The sequence below is a fragment of the Danio aesculapii genome, chromosome 11, assembly GCF_903798145.1.
Source record: "Danio aesculapii chromosome 11, fDanAes4.1, whole genome shotgun sequence".
In the NCBI taxonomy this organism is placed as follows: Eukaryota; Metazoa; Chordata; class Actinopteri; order Cypriniformes; family Danionidae; genus Danio; species Danio aesculapii.
Genome location: NC_079445.1, coordinates 23818545 through 23838124, shown reverse-complemented (window position 1 = coordinate 23838124; position 19580 = coordinate 23818545). Strand labels below are relative to the sequence as shown.

Sequence of the window (19580 nt, the reverse complement as noted above, 5' to 3'; positions counted from 1 at the left end):
ATATACAGTTTTCAAAATGCCCTACTTTATGCAAGAACATGCAAATCTACTGTCATAAGTGTGAAGTGTGAATAAATATGTTTATTGTTCTTTGAATTGTTCTGTAGGCATTTTTTTTCTAAGCAAAGCACATACCGTACTATACCAAAACCATGTCCCTAAAACCCTGATGCATACCGAACCGTCAGTAGATTGAACCGTTGCACCCTTAGGGCCCTTTCATACACCTGGCACAATGCGGCACAAGGTGCAACGCAATTGTTGTTTGCTAGTTTCAGCTTGGCGCAAGAGTCATTTTGACATTTAAATGGCATGCTGTTTAAATAGCAAATGCATTTGGGCTCATGTGTGCAGCTATAGGCGTTCTGGTCTAAAAAAGGAGGTGTGTTAAGGCGCATTGCTGGCGCGTTGCTATTTTGAGGAACTAAAATAGACTGTTCAATTGACCAGATCAAAGCAGATCTATGGTCCAGCGCAGTGCGCGTTATTTGTGCGCCTCGCTTACACATTGCTTAATACACAAAGGGTATACAGCAATACGCAAATATCTTTACAAATGAAAAAGAATTAAAGGATTAAATGATTCCAAAATTTTTCTAGCCTACATAAATATAAAAACCATACTTTCATGCCTTCATCTCGGGGGGCTTATTCAGTTTATTCATAACAATTTGCTTTTGTATTATGTTATTATTATTATTAGCAGTATTATTTATTATATCCATATTTATATTTGTTTTTTAAAAACAAGCTTAGATTTGCCCACCTGTCAGGTTTTGGACCATATGGGGCATAGCATGTGTATTTGGATATAACTTTTTTGACCACACTTCGTTATTATTGTTCATTTATTCATTTGCTGGAAATTAGAACTGAATTTAGAAATAGTTTTGAAACAAATCTTTGTGCTTAACAAACAAAATTAATTATTTATAGGCTAATGGATGTATGTGCGTACAACACGTTTCCCTATCCACGAGAGTGAAAGTAAATAATGAGGAGGCTCATCTCTCTTGCTGGCGCTGTAGATGCTCTGTTTAACTGTTTTCTCTCTAGTGAAGTGTTCAGTTTTTCCCCTTACAAAGTCCGCCATGTAAATGCTATGGCGCGACTCAACTGACTCTTAAAGGGAATGGGAGATTCTGATTGGTTTATTCTCAAAACACACCTATAACTTATTAGGAGAATAAGCTCAACCTTGTTAGACCATGTGCCACGGCGCAAAGCAGATTTTTTCGTCCTTAAAATAGCAAAAGTGGATTCTGACACTCCCTTAATGCTTTTGCGCCCTGCGCTTTGGACTGTCGCATGGATTGTCAAAATAGAGCCCATAGTGTCTATTGTATTCACTTTTAAAAATGTTACAATAAAATAATGCAATTTCAAATATAATAAATAAGTTACTAATTATTAATGTCTATTCAGTCATTTATATATAACCTTTACTGTTTTATCAGGCTGCGTTCGGCTTACCCATGCAACGACTACTCCAAAAATTCAGGCTTTGTTTGGAGCCCTTGTGTGGCACAAGATGAACTACAGCAGGGCCTGGGTGTCAGCATAAAGGTCACCGTTTACAGTGATCACTTCAGAGAACCGCTCACCTTTTCGTGCGACGGTAAGCATTCAATCATTTCGAATCTAACAACGCAGATCATATAGTGTGCTATTTCAGTTTTTACTTGATTATAATTGTGGAGCTGTTTTTACTTCACAATTGTGGAGTTATATTTTCTGTCCCACATCATGAAGGTTTTGAATTGGGCCACAGGATCTTATTGGAAAGACTGGAGAGGCTCTAGACCCTGAATTCTCTTAATAGCATTACACTGAATGGGCGTTCTGCCAGCCATCTGTTTTGTGTACTCAATTAAAAGAGGCAGCTTTTCATTCACTCGCCTTGGAGGAACACTCACAAACCCCCTCATACACGCACACTCGCTAACACACCAACAGATATGGTCTCATGTGGAGTTATTAGAGAGGGGCTGAGAAATATGTCATGAACATGCTTTCGCTCTCATTTATTCACTACATTTAGTTTTTTTTTTCTTTTGTTTTTCCTGCTCTGGCATGATTTGCCTGACAGATGCCCTTTATCATGGCAGCCTGCCAGTGTACGATGAATGCGGACTCTGGTGCCATTCTAACGTGGGTTCCCATTTGTGTCATAAGCAGCTGTGAGTTCTGCTAAATGTTAGTGAAATTGATGCAGGTCATCTTAAAATAGTCCACAGGGCATGGAAATGTTTTCTTAGGCCTGTATAGCATAGCTTGAAAGTTGGGTAGTCTGGTCATTTAGACATATTTACAGTATAGTTTCATGTGAAATATTAATCTTTGCTAATGTACATTGTAATCACGTGGTTAACTGATTTAGTTTGTTTGTTTGTTTTACAATTTACTTAAATGATAAGTTAAATATAGGGCTGCAAAATCATTGTTATTGTGATAATAGTATATGCAATATCTGTATCGCAGATGATTGATAATTTACATTTATTTTATGTATTGGTTGTTTATCTAAATTTGACCAGTCAGATGGGACCTTACTGTCTTTATCCCCAACTTTCCGTTATTTGCTGTTCTGCTATAGACTAAAGTGGCCCAAAGGCAAACCCAGAGATGAAAATAAATACTTATGGCGGAAGTCAAGAGAAGAGAGGTCAATGATAACAGCCAATCAGAGTCTGGCTGTTGATGAGGTTTTCACTCATTCTTAGTGTTCTAAAGACTAAATGTTTACACCATGACACAGTTTTCTCTGTCTGTATTAGATCTGAAATATATCTTTGACCTATTTATTTTAAAATATTAAATAAATAAATGATTTAAAAGCATACCCAAGTAAATAGCGTTTTTCAAAGGAAATTGTATATCTTTAGAAACATTTTTATTGCAATACAAGAAAATTGCATACCACTTATTTTTAATTTAATGTAAACTAATTATAATATAATATATTATAATATAATGGTGTGAAACATTTTTTTATGTGTATTCAAGGCCTGTGACTAAGTTTTTAAGTGAACTTGAACTATTTGGGCACAAGAAATTATAAAGTCTGCCACTTAAACAAAGAATAAATGTGTTTATTTGTACAATGAAGACTCCATGCAGAAATATTTTTGCATTTGATTATTGATTTTTTTTCTACCTTAAAACACCATCAAAAACCATAAAGTGCTGTTTAATTAATTTCTCTCAATGTGCTATTGTTTTCATCCATGCTTTAATTTCTTAATTGGGTAATTTTGTATATTTTCATGCAGGTGAACTAAATCCCAACCAAAGGAAAATTATGAATTCTTTACAAATAGTTAATAAAGTTATCTTGTCAGTTTAAATTTATATTGCAAAATAAATCAGAAAAAGAAAACATTTCAATGTCAGTTTTTTCCTATAGACCATTTCAATGAGGTCATGTCATTGGCCCAATCATAACTTCATGTTAAAACAGCTCTCATAACATTTATCAATTTATGACTTTTTTGGGATCCTCAGAATGTACAGAAATTAAAAATGTAAAACAGGAAATACGTTGGGACCATTGTTTTGTTTACATCCCTCAATATTGTGCAGTCCTACTTTAAATGCAAATGAGCTGTAGCTCTCTTCCCACTCTCCATAAGAAGGTGAAGCCTTTACAGCTCCAGTCTTTCTATCAAAGATAAAAAAAGGTCAGTTAAAATGTCAAACCAAACTGCAATGTTTACACTTTGTGTGGAAGACTAGTAACTTACAATGCTTTTTTATAATTACCAGTAAGAAATCTCCTATTTTGTCAGTGGAAATGATGCCTTGCAGAACTAATATGGGTTACAAGTGCCTTGTTTCTCTCTTCCCATCTACACTAGTTTCTGCCCTCTCTGCTGTCTCAGATTGGCATGAGTTTATCTGAGTTCGTTCGGGGGAAAGAAAGAGCCCACCCTTAAGACTAATGTTCCAAGAGAGCTATCCAATTCATTATTGAAAAAGTTTGGAGAAGCCCACAGAAAGAGAGAGAGAAAAAGAGAGAGACCAGGGGTGTTTTCTCCTAAATGTGCTCCCACGGTGACCGCAGTGCAGCGCATCTGCCCAGTTAGAGTGTAATTTGTGGGATGGGGGGAAGGGTGGATTAACCTTTTTCTGGCTCATCCCTACCTCCGCTCATTTATTTCACATCCTCTCAGTGAAGTGACGAACATTGCTGTGAATCAAGGGAAAATTCCTAACTCCTTTGTTTTCTTTGGTCGGCTGTCCACAGAGGGTATTCAGATCAGTAGTTTGCTAATTTACTGTATCGAGAGCATCTGGCAGTGTGTCCATTTTCAGGAATGGCTGCGCCGACATGTCACTAATTGATGACCTCTTATTGATCTAGCTTTGGATAAACCAATACATTCGAGACACTCGGCAGCTCCTCTGTTTCTTGATGTGCCTTTTGTTAGCAAAGAATTAAGCCAGTGTCTTGTGTTGTTGAACAGTGTATATGGGAAGTTAGTTTGAAGCTAGTTTCAAGTTGCTTATGATTTAAAGTTTAACAGTCAAGCTATGGAGGCCATGCTATATTGCTGCATGCTGTTATTTTATTATTACAGTTGTGTTTTGGATGTGTGTTTTAACTTGTTGCTTCCTGCCTTGCCATTCTCCTTGTAGTGATGGCCGATCTCGAACAAATCACTCTTTTTAGCTGGATCTTCTAAGTAAACCAGTCAGACGAGTTAACCAAATAGAACTGAATCGTTTGAAACGGTTCGTTTACAATAAGCACTTATCCACAAGTTACTTACATTTTAACATGCCTGAGACTCCCTCAGACTCTAAATAAGCCAATTTCAAAAAAGCCGAATTACTAGCACAGTACACTGAGATCACGTTTGAGAACCGGTGAACTGATAATACTGCACATTATTAGACTGTGAACTGAACACAAACAGTATGACAGCCTGCTGTGATGTCGTAATAGAATTTAAATAATAAGTGAATCATGCTTCATTTGCGTAGCAAAGCCTAATTGTAAGAAACCTTTCAGATAATTGTGATGTTTTAACCGACTAAAATTATGATTGCTGACTATATATTGGTGTGTTCTAGCATGGGAGGATTGTCATTGCGTATGACATCTTTACGTTGTAGCGTAAAATAATCGTTTGATTCGTTTTTTTTTTCAACCAGTTTTTTCAAATGAACTGTCCGAAAGATCTGATTTGTGAAAAAAATATCTTCCCATTATTTTCTCCTCGTGCCACATTAAGTGACAGTTTTCTGCAGAGGGTCTAGTTCCACCCTTTAGGGACCATACTATTGTGCTAAGTACCCTTACAAAAGGATTACAAAAAAGTGATACAGTTTGCTATTTTGATACCATTCACACCTTCTGACAGTGGAAACAGAAACAATTGTGTACTGTACTGAACCATTTCACTCAATGGAAACGAGCCATCCAAGTCTAATGTAGTACAAAGTGAGTGTACGGAAATTAAAAAGGAAACAGAAAATAGAACAGACAGTGTATATATCCCTTTAACTGCCCCACCAAGAAAAAAAAAATGGATAAAAATTTGTTAACTTCTAATGTCGCTAGTTAATACACTCAATGCATTTTTTTTTCCAACACCTCCCATAATTTCTAAAATATCAACCACTACCAAATGGTTGATATGTCAGTTTATGGTAAAAGTACCAGAATTAATACATATACTATGACAATCAGAAAATATGTAGTGTAAGGCCAATTTATGTAAAAACATGATCAAAACAAAACATTTATTTTTTGAAGTATGCCATAAAATAATTCAGATTCTCATTTAACCCTCTTTCTTGTTTCCAAAATCAAGTGTTGTAGTGCAACAGGATTATGTTTTTTTTGTAAATCAACAATGCTGTGTGTGTAAACAATAATTTAAAACAGTCATTCTTTAAATGACTTTAACTGTCATTATTTACAACAGTCAAAATACGGTCAAATATTTGGTATGGCAGGCAGTTAAACGGATATTGTGAATAAATATTGCTTTTTAAATATAAAATAAAATATAGAGGTTATTGGTTGTAGTAGGTCAAAATATGTATCTCTTATATGCACAGACTGAGCAGTTCAAATAAATCACTGAATATAAACGTACACACTGACATAAATTTTACTTGTTTTTCTGTTCTGCTGTTTCTGTTTTCACTTGTTTTGCTCCTGCTTGTATTAGTTGCCATGGTTTTTAATTAGTTGATTGATTTGTCTCACCTGTGCCTTGTTTTACTTTCATCACCTTAAGTATCTGTTCCACCTGTTTGATTCATTCTTTTTTCGTGTGATCAATTCTTGTTTGCAGTTGTTTTTTCCCCTTTGTTTGCTTATTTGTATACTCTTAAACTTCTTGAATGTTTGTTTTTTGTGATTGAAAGACTGCTTACTTTTAGACCTTCCTTTTTGCTTTCTTGTTTGAATCGCACCGTTGCTGCTACATGCACTGGCGTTCAAATGTTTGGCTAATTTTAAATTGTAATAATATTTTGTAACACTGCGTATCTATCTTGATTGTAGTTTTAATCGAAAAATTTTCAAAGCGCTCTAACCAACCCACACCTTTAAACAACAGCGTATATAAAAAGAGAGGCATTTTATGGTCCTGATTATACACCAAACCAGCATCAAAAAACTAGTGTGGATCAAAGTCGACTGGGTTGTCACCTTGTCACATGCATCTGTGCTAAACTTTTGCACTTCAACACATTTCAAAGACTACAGCCAACTAGCAGGTATGGTAAATGCCTGTGTATGGGAGAGTTTTATATCAGTTGGTATTTAATTATTCAAACCATAAACAAATCAGCACTTTCTGAATGTTTATCACTACATAGCAGACTACTCATACACACATTGCAACATGTAGTCATATTGAATTTGTTGTTCGCATTTGTCACTTTTTTGCTTTTAGATTCAAGCACACACTTGTTTACTGAACAATCAAGTTGGCTTGGGGTGCCAAGTGGCAACACAATGTGCTCAATTGTTTAAAAAAAAAAACAACTACTGATAAGATTCAACCTAAATATAAGCTGACGGATTCGATGGTCTGCTGTGTCAGGGACCTTTGAAAAGTGTGTTATTGACTCAATTGACTTGTAAATATAACAACAAAAAACAGAAGTATGTTGTTTTATAATCTCCTCTTTAACAGAAATGTGGTGGGTCACTGGAATAGTGACACTGTTTAACTGCAAAAGTAGGTCTCAACCCCTGTTGGACAATTATTTCTTATCATGCAAGTAAAATAAATATTGTTATCTTCGTCCCACAGGATCCTCAACAATCGACCTGCTGATCTATCAGACCCTCTGCTATGCTCACGATGACCTGGATATGATTGATGTGGACGATTATCTGCTCAAAATCTGCAGCCAAGCAGAGTTCCTTAAAAAGTAAGAACATATCAAATCTACCGTGATTTTGACAAACTGATACATGAAACGTTCAAGGAAAAACCACAACTTCTCTTATATAATAATCACAAAAATCTAATACAGAAAAGAGAATATATAATCGCACTTGCATGTAAATTAAAGACTTTATTTAAACAATGTTTTGGAAAAGAACTTTTGGCAAGGTGTGCTTTTTTAATTTAATAATAAAAAATAGCACGTGGAACATAGGAAACTTGATTTTAGAACACATGAAAAACAGGAGACTTGATTTTTTTTAATTATTTTTTTTTTTTTAATTGGCTTTAATGTACAAAATAGAACCGCAATAACAAAACAATTGAGACACAAGTCAAATACATTAACCCGGCACACAATTTTGTGTTTAATAGTTGTCTAGTAGACCATTTCAATGTGGTTATCTCATCGGCACATTAACATTTCCTGCTTGTTGTCAAACTATTTCAAAACTGCAACAAGAGGCAATTCAATAGTATATTAACATTAAAACAGCCGCCATAACTTTATTTATCAATATGTTTACCTGTTTAAATTCTCAGAAGCTATGGAAATTACAAATGTAAACCAGGATATATGTTAGGACCATTGTTATTGTTTACATCCCTCAAAATGGTATTTAGACATCTAAACGTAGACAGCTAGGCTAAAACAAGGCTAAACTTGGGCTGTCAGGGAAAACCTAATAGCCATCTAAGAATAGTCCAAAACTAGACTCGTCATCAAATAGACAGATTTTATGTGTAGTCATTAATTTCTGTTTATTTTATGACTAGTCTAGTTTTGACCTGTTCTTAGACGTCCATTAGATTTTCACTGATTTAGCCTTGTTTTAGCTAAGACGACTATGTTTTGACATCTATTAGACATCTTTTAAAAACCAAAAATGCTTGCTGGGAAGAAACATTTTCAATATTTAAATGTAATAGACATGGTAGGAGGTACCATCCAAGTGCACTAAGTAGAAAAAAAAAAAGATTTCAATGAATAAATAAAAAGGTGAATAATTGAATAATATTACTTAAAGAAGGGAAGTCACATTTAATATCAGACTTGATTTTTAAACATTTGATTTCTTCCTCAAAATAATTTTATTTATTTTATTTATTTAATTTTGTTTGCAATGTGATTTTAAAAATGCAATCACACTTGATGATACTCCTGTGGTATTTCTGTGAGGGTAGTTTGCTGCAGAAGTTATGTAATTTAGCCTTTGTCGTGACCTTGCGTAAAAAGGGCAATTAGCAATCTTAAGATGAAGCTTGCTATGAAACTTGTACTCGCTCCAAGCTTTTTAAAGGCTTAATCAACCGTCGCCTTCAGCCTTGTAGGAAAATGATTAGCCTGATCATCTTGTCTGGCAGTGGTTCATAATCCAGGCCTCTGCTTGTAAATACTCCCTGTTGATTGCAGGGTTGTAAGAATTTTTTGGATGTTTGCAAAGGGATTCAGACCCACTTCACACAGAGGCTCTGTTAGATTTTGCCCTAAAAAACTGGCCACTGCTAAAAAAACAAAAGTTATTGTCCAACAGCATACCCAACGTCATGTTCAAGCACATGTCCATTTAAGTTGTGTGTGGAAATGGGGTGATTCCAGAGAAACTGGCTGAACTGGAGATCTGCGGTTTGTGGTCTCCTCGTCATATAACTGTGGCCCTTCAATTGTGGTCGCACAAAAACAAGCTGTGCTAATGTCTGCGGACTGCTTTAACCACACCGGGTTTTCCCATGGCAAGACTACCGTAGCAAGACCAACTTAACAACTAATCACTCATACATGTGCTCTTCCTGTTTTTCATTTTAAAGGCCACTTGACATTTTTGACAATACATTCGGTTATATTATTTCTCTTAAAGGGCAAAACAGACAGAGCTAAGACTTTTTTCCTCTGAGTCAAAAACTGCAGGTGTGATTCTGTTGAAGTGCGTGTTGGTGGTTTTTGCTGTGTGTGCAGCTGTGTGATAGGAAGTGTGTCTTTTCCTGATAACTGTATGCTTGTGCAGGGCTGTGAAAAGGAGGGTTGTTGAGTGTATGACTTTTAAAGTAGATGTGTATATAAGCAGCAGTTTCAGAACAATAATGAGCTTTAGTCATTGAGGGGCTTTTTTGGCTGCTAAGACGATGAAACAATAAGCCACAATGTCAACGGTGCAGCGGAAACATGCTTTAGCACAGTATTTTCAGTTTTTGCACAGCTGTTACACTGTGTCTGTTGTTGTTTTCTGGCCTGCTCACTCCATTGTTACTGCTTTCAGGCTCCAAAAATGCTATTGTTTTATAAATGGACAGCCAGATTCAGAAAAAAGCTTTACAGTTTTAAAAAAAATTATGTAATGTTGAACGTTTTTAATTTTCATGTTTAGGTTTTTAAATACACACAAGATGCAGTTCTAAAGTCTTGGGTTGATAGGACTAAAAAAAAAATACTTTTTATGGATGAAAAATAGAAATCATTTGATATGATAAACTTCTTCACAGTGTTCCTCATTTGTGGAACTCGCTTTAGTTAAAAGCATTAACCAAACTAATGCATTTGGAGTGCTGATTATAAAATGTCTTATTTTTATTGATTTTAAAAACTGTTGTGCTGTTTGATATGTGGAAATGTGGCATGTTTTTGTTGAACTTTAAAACAACAACATAGAATTAGAATTCCTTTTTTAACATGAACAATTATGATCAATCAGTTTTGATTAATTTAAAGGTGCAGTATGCAAGTTGGACACCCAGTGGTTGAACTAGGTATTGCACTCTTGGATCAAAACAAACGCCTAGTGCAGGTTGCCAGATTGAGGACAGGAGCGAGTGATTTAAACCGAGTTCTAAATAAAAGCAACGGCACAACACCTCGAATGATCTATCAGATACTGCTTATTTCTCACAGGTAAACAACAGAAAACTGACAATTAATGATTACCTTAGGTAAACCTCATGTGCTGTCTGTTAAATGCTAACAATGTGAGTTTGAGTGACATTTTACATGAAATTTATTGCCATATACCAAAAGCAGCAGCAGATATTTTACCTCAGATCTTGGAAAAAAAAACATTAGAAATTGAACTTTAGAACTAAACACATATGAGTGATTCAGTATGTACATTTAATAATGTTAGAGGTTTAATATGTATTAAATAGATTATAAACCGTACCATTTTGTGAGAGAATGCATATTCTGTGCTTCTGAATGGCTATATTTAAATTTCTGTAGTGTTCTGTCTAGTACAAACAGCCAAATTGTTTATCACTGCATATCTCGTCACAAAGTGTGTTGTTAGGACACGCCGTTACAACGTAACCTGCTCACCTAATGTTTACATTTGTAATATTTATATCATTTGCTAATTAATAACCTCATGTGGAAATCTGCGTCTCATTTCGGAGTCTGCTACGGTCCACCAGAGGTCGCATTTCAGTCACGAGCACATACTTTGAGCCTTTCTGAATTAATGAATGAATGAATGAATGAATGGAATACACTGTTTTCCACCCAGGCAACCTGGGGTGCTGAAATATTGGCTAAAGGTTAAAATGAGCAAAAAAAGACAGCGTTCCGACACTGAAAACACATTTCCAAAGCAGAATATCTGACTTCAGCATTGTTTTTCAGATAAACAAGTATGTTCACTTGGCATGTTTCTTAAATATCTACAAACATATTATGGTGCTTTTATGCTTTAGAAAAATCAAAAACTTACATACAGCACCTTTAATGTGTGTGCGGTGAATCAGCTAAAGCTATGAAAAGTAGTGTGTGTCGGTGTGTTTGTGTATTATGAATATATAATGTCTAATATAAATCTTTTCTTTCCGCATAGTACTCAGACTCTGGCGAGCTTTGAGTACATCCAGCAGTGTCTGAAGTTCGACTGGGACATTCGCCTCATTCTCACCAAAAGGAGTTCTGTCAACATGGAGCTCGCCCGAACGGTAAGGCCAACACTGACACCAGATGGATTAGCGATCCAAAACATGCTTTTCTTTTGTCGAACCTGCAGGAAACATCTGTAGGAAAGCTTGTTTAGACATCTTAAAGCTGACAAGCTTGTACATAATTCTGGAAGTTCTTTACAAAACCTTGAGTTGCAGGCTTGAATTATGTTTAGGATACACGGGGCTACTTTTTGAGCAATGTTAGATTCAGGGCGTATACTTCTTCCATACATACTTTAAATGGGATACAGATTTCACTCATTCTCAATAGGAAAGTAGCCAAGAAAAAAAGCCCTATACTGTAAAGAATGCTGGGTTCCACACAATCGATAGCCCCATATATCATCAGTGTGCAATGCATAACACTGCTGAATGCAAAACATTTTTAAAAATGCAGTCTAGACATATATTTCTCTATGCAGTTCCTGAAATGCCAGACCATTCAATTTACGTCTGACAGCAACCACTGTACTATCATTTAGAGTACAATACATGTAATGTGTCTGGTATGTGACCTTACACCGAGATCTTGTACTTGAGGTGTTTTCCCAGAAATATAACAACACCCATTTCCTTATATTGGATTTTGTTCTGTAGAAGCATTTCCATTGAATCAAAGGCTTTGTTCACACCTGGAAGTGTTAGCATGCGTTTTCGTCAATCCATCAGTCAGAAGTGGACAGTGGAGACACCTATGGATGTGATTGAAAGTGGACAAGCTCAATGTTCACGCTTGTACTAAGCATTAGCCCAGGCATGTCCAAGCTCGGTTCTGGAGGGCCGGTGTCCTGCAAAGTTTAGTTCCAACCCCAATCAGACACACCTGGGCTAGCTAATCAAGCACTTACTAGGCTTTCTAGAAACATCCGTGCAGGTGTGTTGAGGCAAGTTGGAGCTAAAATCTGCAGGACACCGGCCCTCCAGGACCGAGTTTGGACACCCCTGCATTAGCCGCTTGATTGATGAAAACAGATCTTAACTCCAGGTGTGAACAGGGCCATGGTGTCAATGCTAATCATGTTTGAGTTTTTAAATGTTTGAATTATTGAAGGGATGTTGTTGTTGTTGTTGTTGCTCGACAGACTGAGGATGATGATACTCAATCTACCATGAACCACAGTATTCTATTGCAAGAGAGGCCAATCAAACAGACTGTGACCAAGTAAGTGAGATGGAGAAGGTTTTGGGCTGTGGGGGTTTTGGCATCCATATTTTCTGATGAAAAAATCTTTTTGTGTGTGTAACAGGGAGGCACTGACTCTTCTTTTAGATACTTTTCACAACGAGGCCGAGTCTTTCCTTTTATCAGAGGTGAGCTTGCTTTTTTTTTTTTGATGTTCTGAACATAGTTTGATAATTTGTTAAAGTGAATGTGTGTATGAGATAAAAAGATATAACAAATTGCGGAAATATTGTTTCCAAACACGTTTATGAATGTGAATAAATGCTAAATATTTATAGTATTTATCTATGTGACAAATATTAATATAATATACATGTGAAAACCCTAAATTACAAATGTATACAACAGTTTAAGTATTAAAATGAAATTTTATATACTTTTATTTATTTTTATTTTTTATACTTTGTGTATTTATGATCCTGCTGTAATGAATTGTTTCATTTTTGCAACAAAATGAAGTAGTGATGATTGAGTTAAACAGTGGTCAATGTGGTGGGCTTAATTTAAGGCGGTGTTTTTTTTTTCGTATTTTCATTTTATTTGATGATTAATTCTTTCCATCCTCCTAGCCCCTGACAGTAGGAATAATAATAATTCCTTACGTTTATATAGCACTTTCTCTAGACACTCAAAGTGCTTTACACATTGGGGGAATCTCCTCATCCACCACCAGTGTGCAGCATGCACCTGTATGACGCGATGGCAGCCATATTGCGCCAGAACGCACACCACACACAAATGGAGAGGAGACAGAGTGATGAAGCAAATTATGATATGGGGATGGTTAGGAGGCCATGATGGACAGATGCCAGTGGGCAAATTTGGCCAGGATGCCGGGGTTAAACCCCTACTCATTTGGACATCCTTGGATTTTTAATAACCGCAGAGAGTCAGGACCTCGATTTAACATCTCATCCAAATCATTGCGCTCACTGAGCAGTATAGAGTCCCCTTCACTATACTGGGGTGTTAGGACCCACACAGACTGCAGGTTGAGCCTGCTGGTCTCACATACACCACTTCCGGCAGCAACCTGGCTTTTCTCCAACCTTGTTTGGTCTCCCATCCAGGTACCTACCGGGCACAGACCTGCTTGGCTTTAGTGGGCGACCATGTGAGAGTTGCAGAAAGCTAGCTGCCGGCATTGAAGGGTTCACCCAAAAATGAAAATGCACTCATCAATGTTTGGAACCATCAAGTAACCATCTGAGTTACTTTTTTGTTAAACACGTTTATATTTTAAAGAATGTTGGAAGACAGTAGGCAGTAGGAAATCAATGGAGTTTCAACATTCTTCAAAATATAATCTTTTATGTTCAACAGAAGAAAAGAATTAACAGGAAGTAATAGCAACTGGAGGGCTAGTAAATGAAAGAATTGACTCAAACTCAACTTCACTATCCCATTTAGCGAGTCATTTTAAAATTTCAATTGTCTAAAAATTGTCTTATAACTTTTAAAAACTAATTTTCCATAGTTTTTTTTTTTTTAAATGTCCTTATCCTTTGTGATTCACTGTTACTTTCTCAATGTCTTGTTTTGTTGTTACTTGTAGGTGGAGTTGCCATTGCATGTGGAGCGTTTAGTGCAGTCTGTGAAGGCCTTGTGTACTTCACTAGCAGCTGTTGAAACACCTGACATCACTGCTGCCCTCAACCAGCTGCCAGCCTGTCCCTGTAGACTACAGCCTAAAGTGCAGAAGGTAGTGCACTTTCTAAGTCAGTAACACAGCATGGGGAAAGTAGAAATCTGATAAGAACTGATGAACTGCTGTTTTTGTTGGCCACTTTCTTTTGAGTGCAGCTGCAAACCTGCAATGTTTGCTGCAGCTTTTAACTTCCTCAAATGATTAGTGCTCGATTTTGCTCAAACCACTAACCTTTTAAAGTTGCTAGAAATATTCCACCAGTGCTATTTTTTTTTTCTTTTTTTAAAAGGTGTTATGAGTTTCACTTTTACTTCAGAAGCAGTTTGTGTTGTCTTTTTTGGTATGCAATGCTAATGTTGTTCTACTTTTCCATTTGCCTTTAAAGGATGTCAGTGTCTTGGCCAAGAAAGAAAACAGAGGTATGAAGATTCACTCTGGTTATAATGCTTTCACATACAACCAATGCTATTAGCAGTATTTATGATATTTTGGAATAGTAAAGCCATCAAAAAATTAACTGAACTGGAAGCATGAGGTTAAGGTGATCACCAAAAATACTGAACTAATAAACGTACACAAAGCAAATGAGTATGGAGTAACGAGAGTTTCTACGACGGAATAAAATCTAAAATAATCTCAATGTAATTGTGACTCCTTAATCTTGCTTATTTTCATAAATTTTAAGTTGATATCCTTGTATAAAGAAATGGCGAGCTATAATTTATTAGATCTAAATGATATAAATATAAGATATAAAATTTGAGAGCTAAACAAATGTAAAATAGCAGAACTGAGAGATGGAAACTTTAAAATAGCTTTTAAATCTCACTAATCTGAATTTACATTTCCGTGTTTTTTTTTTTTTTTTTGTATGATTTTTCACAATTGCAAGTTTATACATTTTAAAAATGTTATTTATAAAGTTCAGAAAAGTCAAAATTTTGAGTTCAGTTTTGCTAACTTTTCATTCATGCTGTCATACATGAGCAACTATGAGTGTGTTCGGTTATATGTTGTGGTTTATCATTTATATAACTACTTAACAATTGCTTTTATAATAAAATATATCTTTAATTTGTTTAATCCTAGTCAAATTTGAATTTAATTCAGCAGACTTATACATCCGAAGTGACTTACAAATGAGCAATATCACACAAGTAGCAGTGCGATATGGCTGTATATCTGCACTTGTGGGAGGCTTGCGTTGACGCAAGGCCGAGCGACGATATAAAGCCATATTGCATTGCTACAAGTGAGATATTGTGTTTATACAACACTTCGACGGCATAATCATTTATATAAAAATGAAAATCAAACACGAGAGTATAAAAACCGAAGAGTCTAAGGGTGCTATCACACCTAGACTTTTGTTTCGGAACCGGTCTCGTTTGCCCAGTTAGCGCGGTTCGTTTTGAAATTGAGTTTGAGACCTATGAGATGGATAAAAAATAAATAGGGAGTGCTATTGTTCGGAGGATGCAGTGTTAACAAAATGGGTGTATCTTCAGCGTAGTGTTAGGCAAGTCAATTTTATCTTAACACACATTTGTATGATCACAGACTTAAGAGCAGTTCAAACATGACTGGCCTCTTCCTGTTTAGGACGTATGCAAGTGTTTCATGTTTGTTGGAGGAGTGTATTTATGTTGCATCCTGCAGTGGGGAAGCCTGTGATCTCAGATATGAGTAAACCGGAAGGATGAGGTCCATGTGTGAGGCAGGAGGAAATATTAATGTCCCCCTTTTTAACTGTAACATTAAAAGGTGACATCTTACTCATGCTGGATCCAGCTTTCAATAAGCAAAAAAAAAGCACAAGATTTGAGAAGTAGAGTAAAGGGTTAATCAGAGTAAAGTATCTCAAAAGTAGTGTAAATATTGAGGATTTTCAATATCAGAATTTGTGGGCAACTTGTCTTTCTCTTTATAGTGGCAATCGTGGAGAAGTTGACTGCAGCCATTTTGGATCTTGTGGAGCTCTACTGTAGCACCTTCAATGCTAATTTCCACACCATGCCGCACAGCAGCAGATCCACAGCCCCAATTCAGGAAGCTGGCATGGTCACTAATGTGCTTTCCTTCAGTGTTTACGCCGCTCATCGGGTCCCCATCACATGGGCTGCCAGGTATTAAAATGATTCTTGGTTTTGCCTCCTCAAAATTTGGGAAATTTCAAATCTTATTTAACAAGGGTGCTTCATATTAATTAAAAGTTACAGCAGAATCATAATGGTACAAAAATCCTTTGAATTTTTATTAAGACGAAATGTGTCTAATTTGTTCATTTTGGTCTCCACTTTAATTGATAAATTGGATTTATAGAAAGCATATTAAATATAAGTCAGGTGTCTGCTTTACTGTTTCAGATAACTTTTGTGAAAAATCTACACTTAATAATCATGGTAAAATTGTATAATACTTGTTTTTGTATATGGGAAAACATTTAAGCAGGATGGTAATGAATTCATCTTTTTTTGTTTTGTCATTTGACTTGCATATAACAATTCCCATGAAATTTCAAGCAAGACTTCAGTTTTCATTATTGTTTACAAGTAATTATAGTGCTCAGCGTAATTGAGTACACCCCATTTTGAAAATGAATATTTTTATCCGTTTCTCAGTGAATATAGGCAATGTATTTTGGTGCATTTAAACAAAACTGATTTATTATACAGATATATTTATTAAAATATTTCACCAAACATAATTAGAAATTGAAAGATAATACAATTAAATTCAATATTGCAACAATTACAACCTACAAAATTTCAGTAATTTTTCATTTTTTTTTTGCTTCTCTTGATTTTTCCTCTTTTTTTTTATTTTTTAAATTGTTTAATATTTTTGTATAACATATAAATTTGGGTGTACTAGTTGTTGGACCGTTATCGTAAGTTATTTTGTTAGATAATCTCCAGATTTGGCTTTAGTACTGACTAATCTAATGTATCTGCACAAATATAATATTGTATAGCTGCCTATTAAAAATATGAATTTAAAAGATAGATTTGTGAGGGGTGTACTTATTTATGCTAAGCACTGTATATTACAATTATTAGTGCTAAACATTTTACAATTTATTTTAATATTTCGCAATATTACAGTTTTCTGTGTTTTTGATCAAATAAATGCGGCCTCGGATGCGATGCACTTGTGAAGATGGCAAACATTAAATATGAAAGTAGCTTGAGCTGTCGGTTTGAATAAGATCAGATTTTCAGCAGTGCACATTCTCTTGTTTGTTTTGCAGACACAAACCTATTAAGAATCAGGACTGACAGGTTTTTCTGTCAAGACTTTTCATGGCATCATCTTACATGCTGTTTGCTTCCTTTCTGCAAACAAAAAACTGAAAGTAGGAAATTATTCTAAAGCAAATTACATTCAAGAAGCATGTTTTCAGCAAAACATTGATTAATAAAAAGATAATAATTATGGTCCTGGATATTGGCCTGGTTTTAATATTATATTCAGTAGCGTTTAAAACATGTGTTCTCAGAATTTGGACTCATTTTGTTCAATATTACACCACACCAGTTCGCTCTTACATTTTTAGCTTGTAAATTTTGGTGTTTTTTTTCGATATGTTTTGAGTTTTTTTCCTTTTAATTGTTGAACAGAAGATATTTTGAATCTTCTATTGAATCTGAAATTTTAGAATTTGGAAATTTGTAGCCGTTGACTTATGTAGTATTTTTATGTAGACGTTAAACCAAGGTCCTGACTCTCTGTGGTCATTAAAAATCCCATGGGCCCAGTGTTCTGACCAAATTCCTTCGATTGGCCCTTACCCATCATGGCCTAAAAATCATCCCCATCCACCGAATTGGCTCTATCACTGTCTCTCCACTCCACCAATAGCTGGTGTGTGGTGAGCGCACTGCCGCCGTTGTCCTGTGGCTGCCGTCGCATCATCTAAGTGGATGCTGCACACTGGTGGTGGTGTGAAGAGATTGTGAAGTGCTTTGGGTGTATGGCCATACACGATAAATGTGCTATATAAATACACATTACATTTTACATCACATTTTTTGGGCATATGGATGTCAATGAATACCTTTTTTTTCCAAATTATCTTTAACAGAAAAAAATTAAACTTCTAAAGGTTTGGGGAGTAAATGATAAAAAAAATAAAGTGTTGCTTTTTTCCCTCTTTGAATCCTGAGGTCAACAGAAATTAGACCACAGGAAAAGTTGAATATTATGGAAATGGTGGTTTGAGAGATGCAGCTGTACACCATCTGTCCACATTGCTGATCCCCTTCAGTAATCCTGCAGGATTATTTGGCATTGCGGTGCACAGAGAGACCTCTCGAGATCCACATTCCCTCATTTCTCACTCCTCTCCATCCCAACCCAGAACTGCCTGCATGGAGAGACAGATGCTGGCCAGCCCTAAATGTCAGCACACCTCGCCCAGTCGTTCAGTGATCAAGTCATTCGGGCTCTTTCCCTCCCCCGCGCAGCATAGGAATGGTCTCTCCCTCCATTGACCTGCTCTTTGTCTCCCTCTGAAACTGATGCTGAGTGTGGAGCGAGTCTTTACAATGGGGTGTGTATGGGAACTCGGCATCACCTTTGACCTCTGGAGGCCAGGCGGAGGGCAGGCCGGGCACCTGTGCAGTGGTGACAGGACTGCTGGCGCTCTCTTGCGTCCCATCTGCTTTGGGCAATTAGAATCAATCAGACGGGACTAATCTAGAGCTTCTGTTCTGCTGTAGGACTTTAGACCGTAGGCAGGCATCTTTTTATTGCGGACTGAGTTTCACGTTTTGTGCGTGCTGCTTGCTTCATTTATGCGAAATGACAAAAAACTAAAGTAGGAAAATATTCAAAAGCAAATCACATTTGAGAAACATCTTTTAGCAAAACAAGGCCAAGATGATCATTTTTTTTCCTGATTAATCCTTGTTTTAAGTTGATAAGTTGATAAATCAATTATGAGAAAATTAAGTTCCTTAAAAGGTATTAAAGTCTTAATCGCGTTTTTACGAGGTCTTAAATTTTGTTGAAGCGTTGTCCAAAGCGTTTGACTCCAAAAAAATTATAAATATATTTATTTTCCTCCTAATATTAACAATGGCATGCTCGATCCACCGGGTCGTGTTCAGCCAAGCCCCTCCGTCCGGGTGATGTCACGTAAAGGCTGATTTATACTTCTGCATCAAGTGCACGTTTATGCTCCGGCGCAGCCTACGCATGGGCGCATAGCCCTCACCGAGGCCGATGCTGACGCGCACCTCTCAAAATGTAACTACACATCGCAATGCGTAGCGCAAGCACTGTGATTGGTCTGCTTGGTAGTGCTGATGAGTGTGGGCGGGACTGAGAGCCACGTAAACCCGTTGGAGCGAGAGTTTACAAGTGTTGAGTCCCGTGAAGGAGCTCTGGATGGAAAGTT

General features: G+C 36.3%; 1 protein-coding gene across 1 annotated transcript in view; it reads left to right on the top strand.

Moving 5' to 3' along the window:
• pik3c2b (phosphatidylinositol-4-phosphate 3-kinase, catalytic subunit type 2 beta) overlaps window positions 1–19580 on the top strand; it is an 88764-nt gene that overhangs the window by 16343 nt on the left and 52841 nt on the right. Inside the window, exons 4-11 of the mRNA XM_056467854.1 lie at window positions 1458–1618; window positions 7278–7398; window positions 11234–11345; window positions 12431–12510; window positions 12596–12659; window positions 14087–14233; window positions 14565–14598; window positions 16110–16305. Coding sequence (XP_056323829.1) covers window positions 1458–1618; window positions 7278–7398; window positions 11234–11345; window positions 12431–12510; window positions 12596–12659; window positions 14087–14233; window positions 14565–14598; window positions 16110–16305 — 915 coding nt within the window. The remainder of the gene's footprint in view (window positions 1–1457; window positions 1619–7277; window positions 7399–11233; window positions 11346–12430; window positions 12511–12595; window positions 12660–14086; window positions 14234–14564; window positions 14599–16109; window positions 16306–19580) is intronic.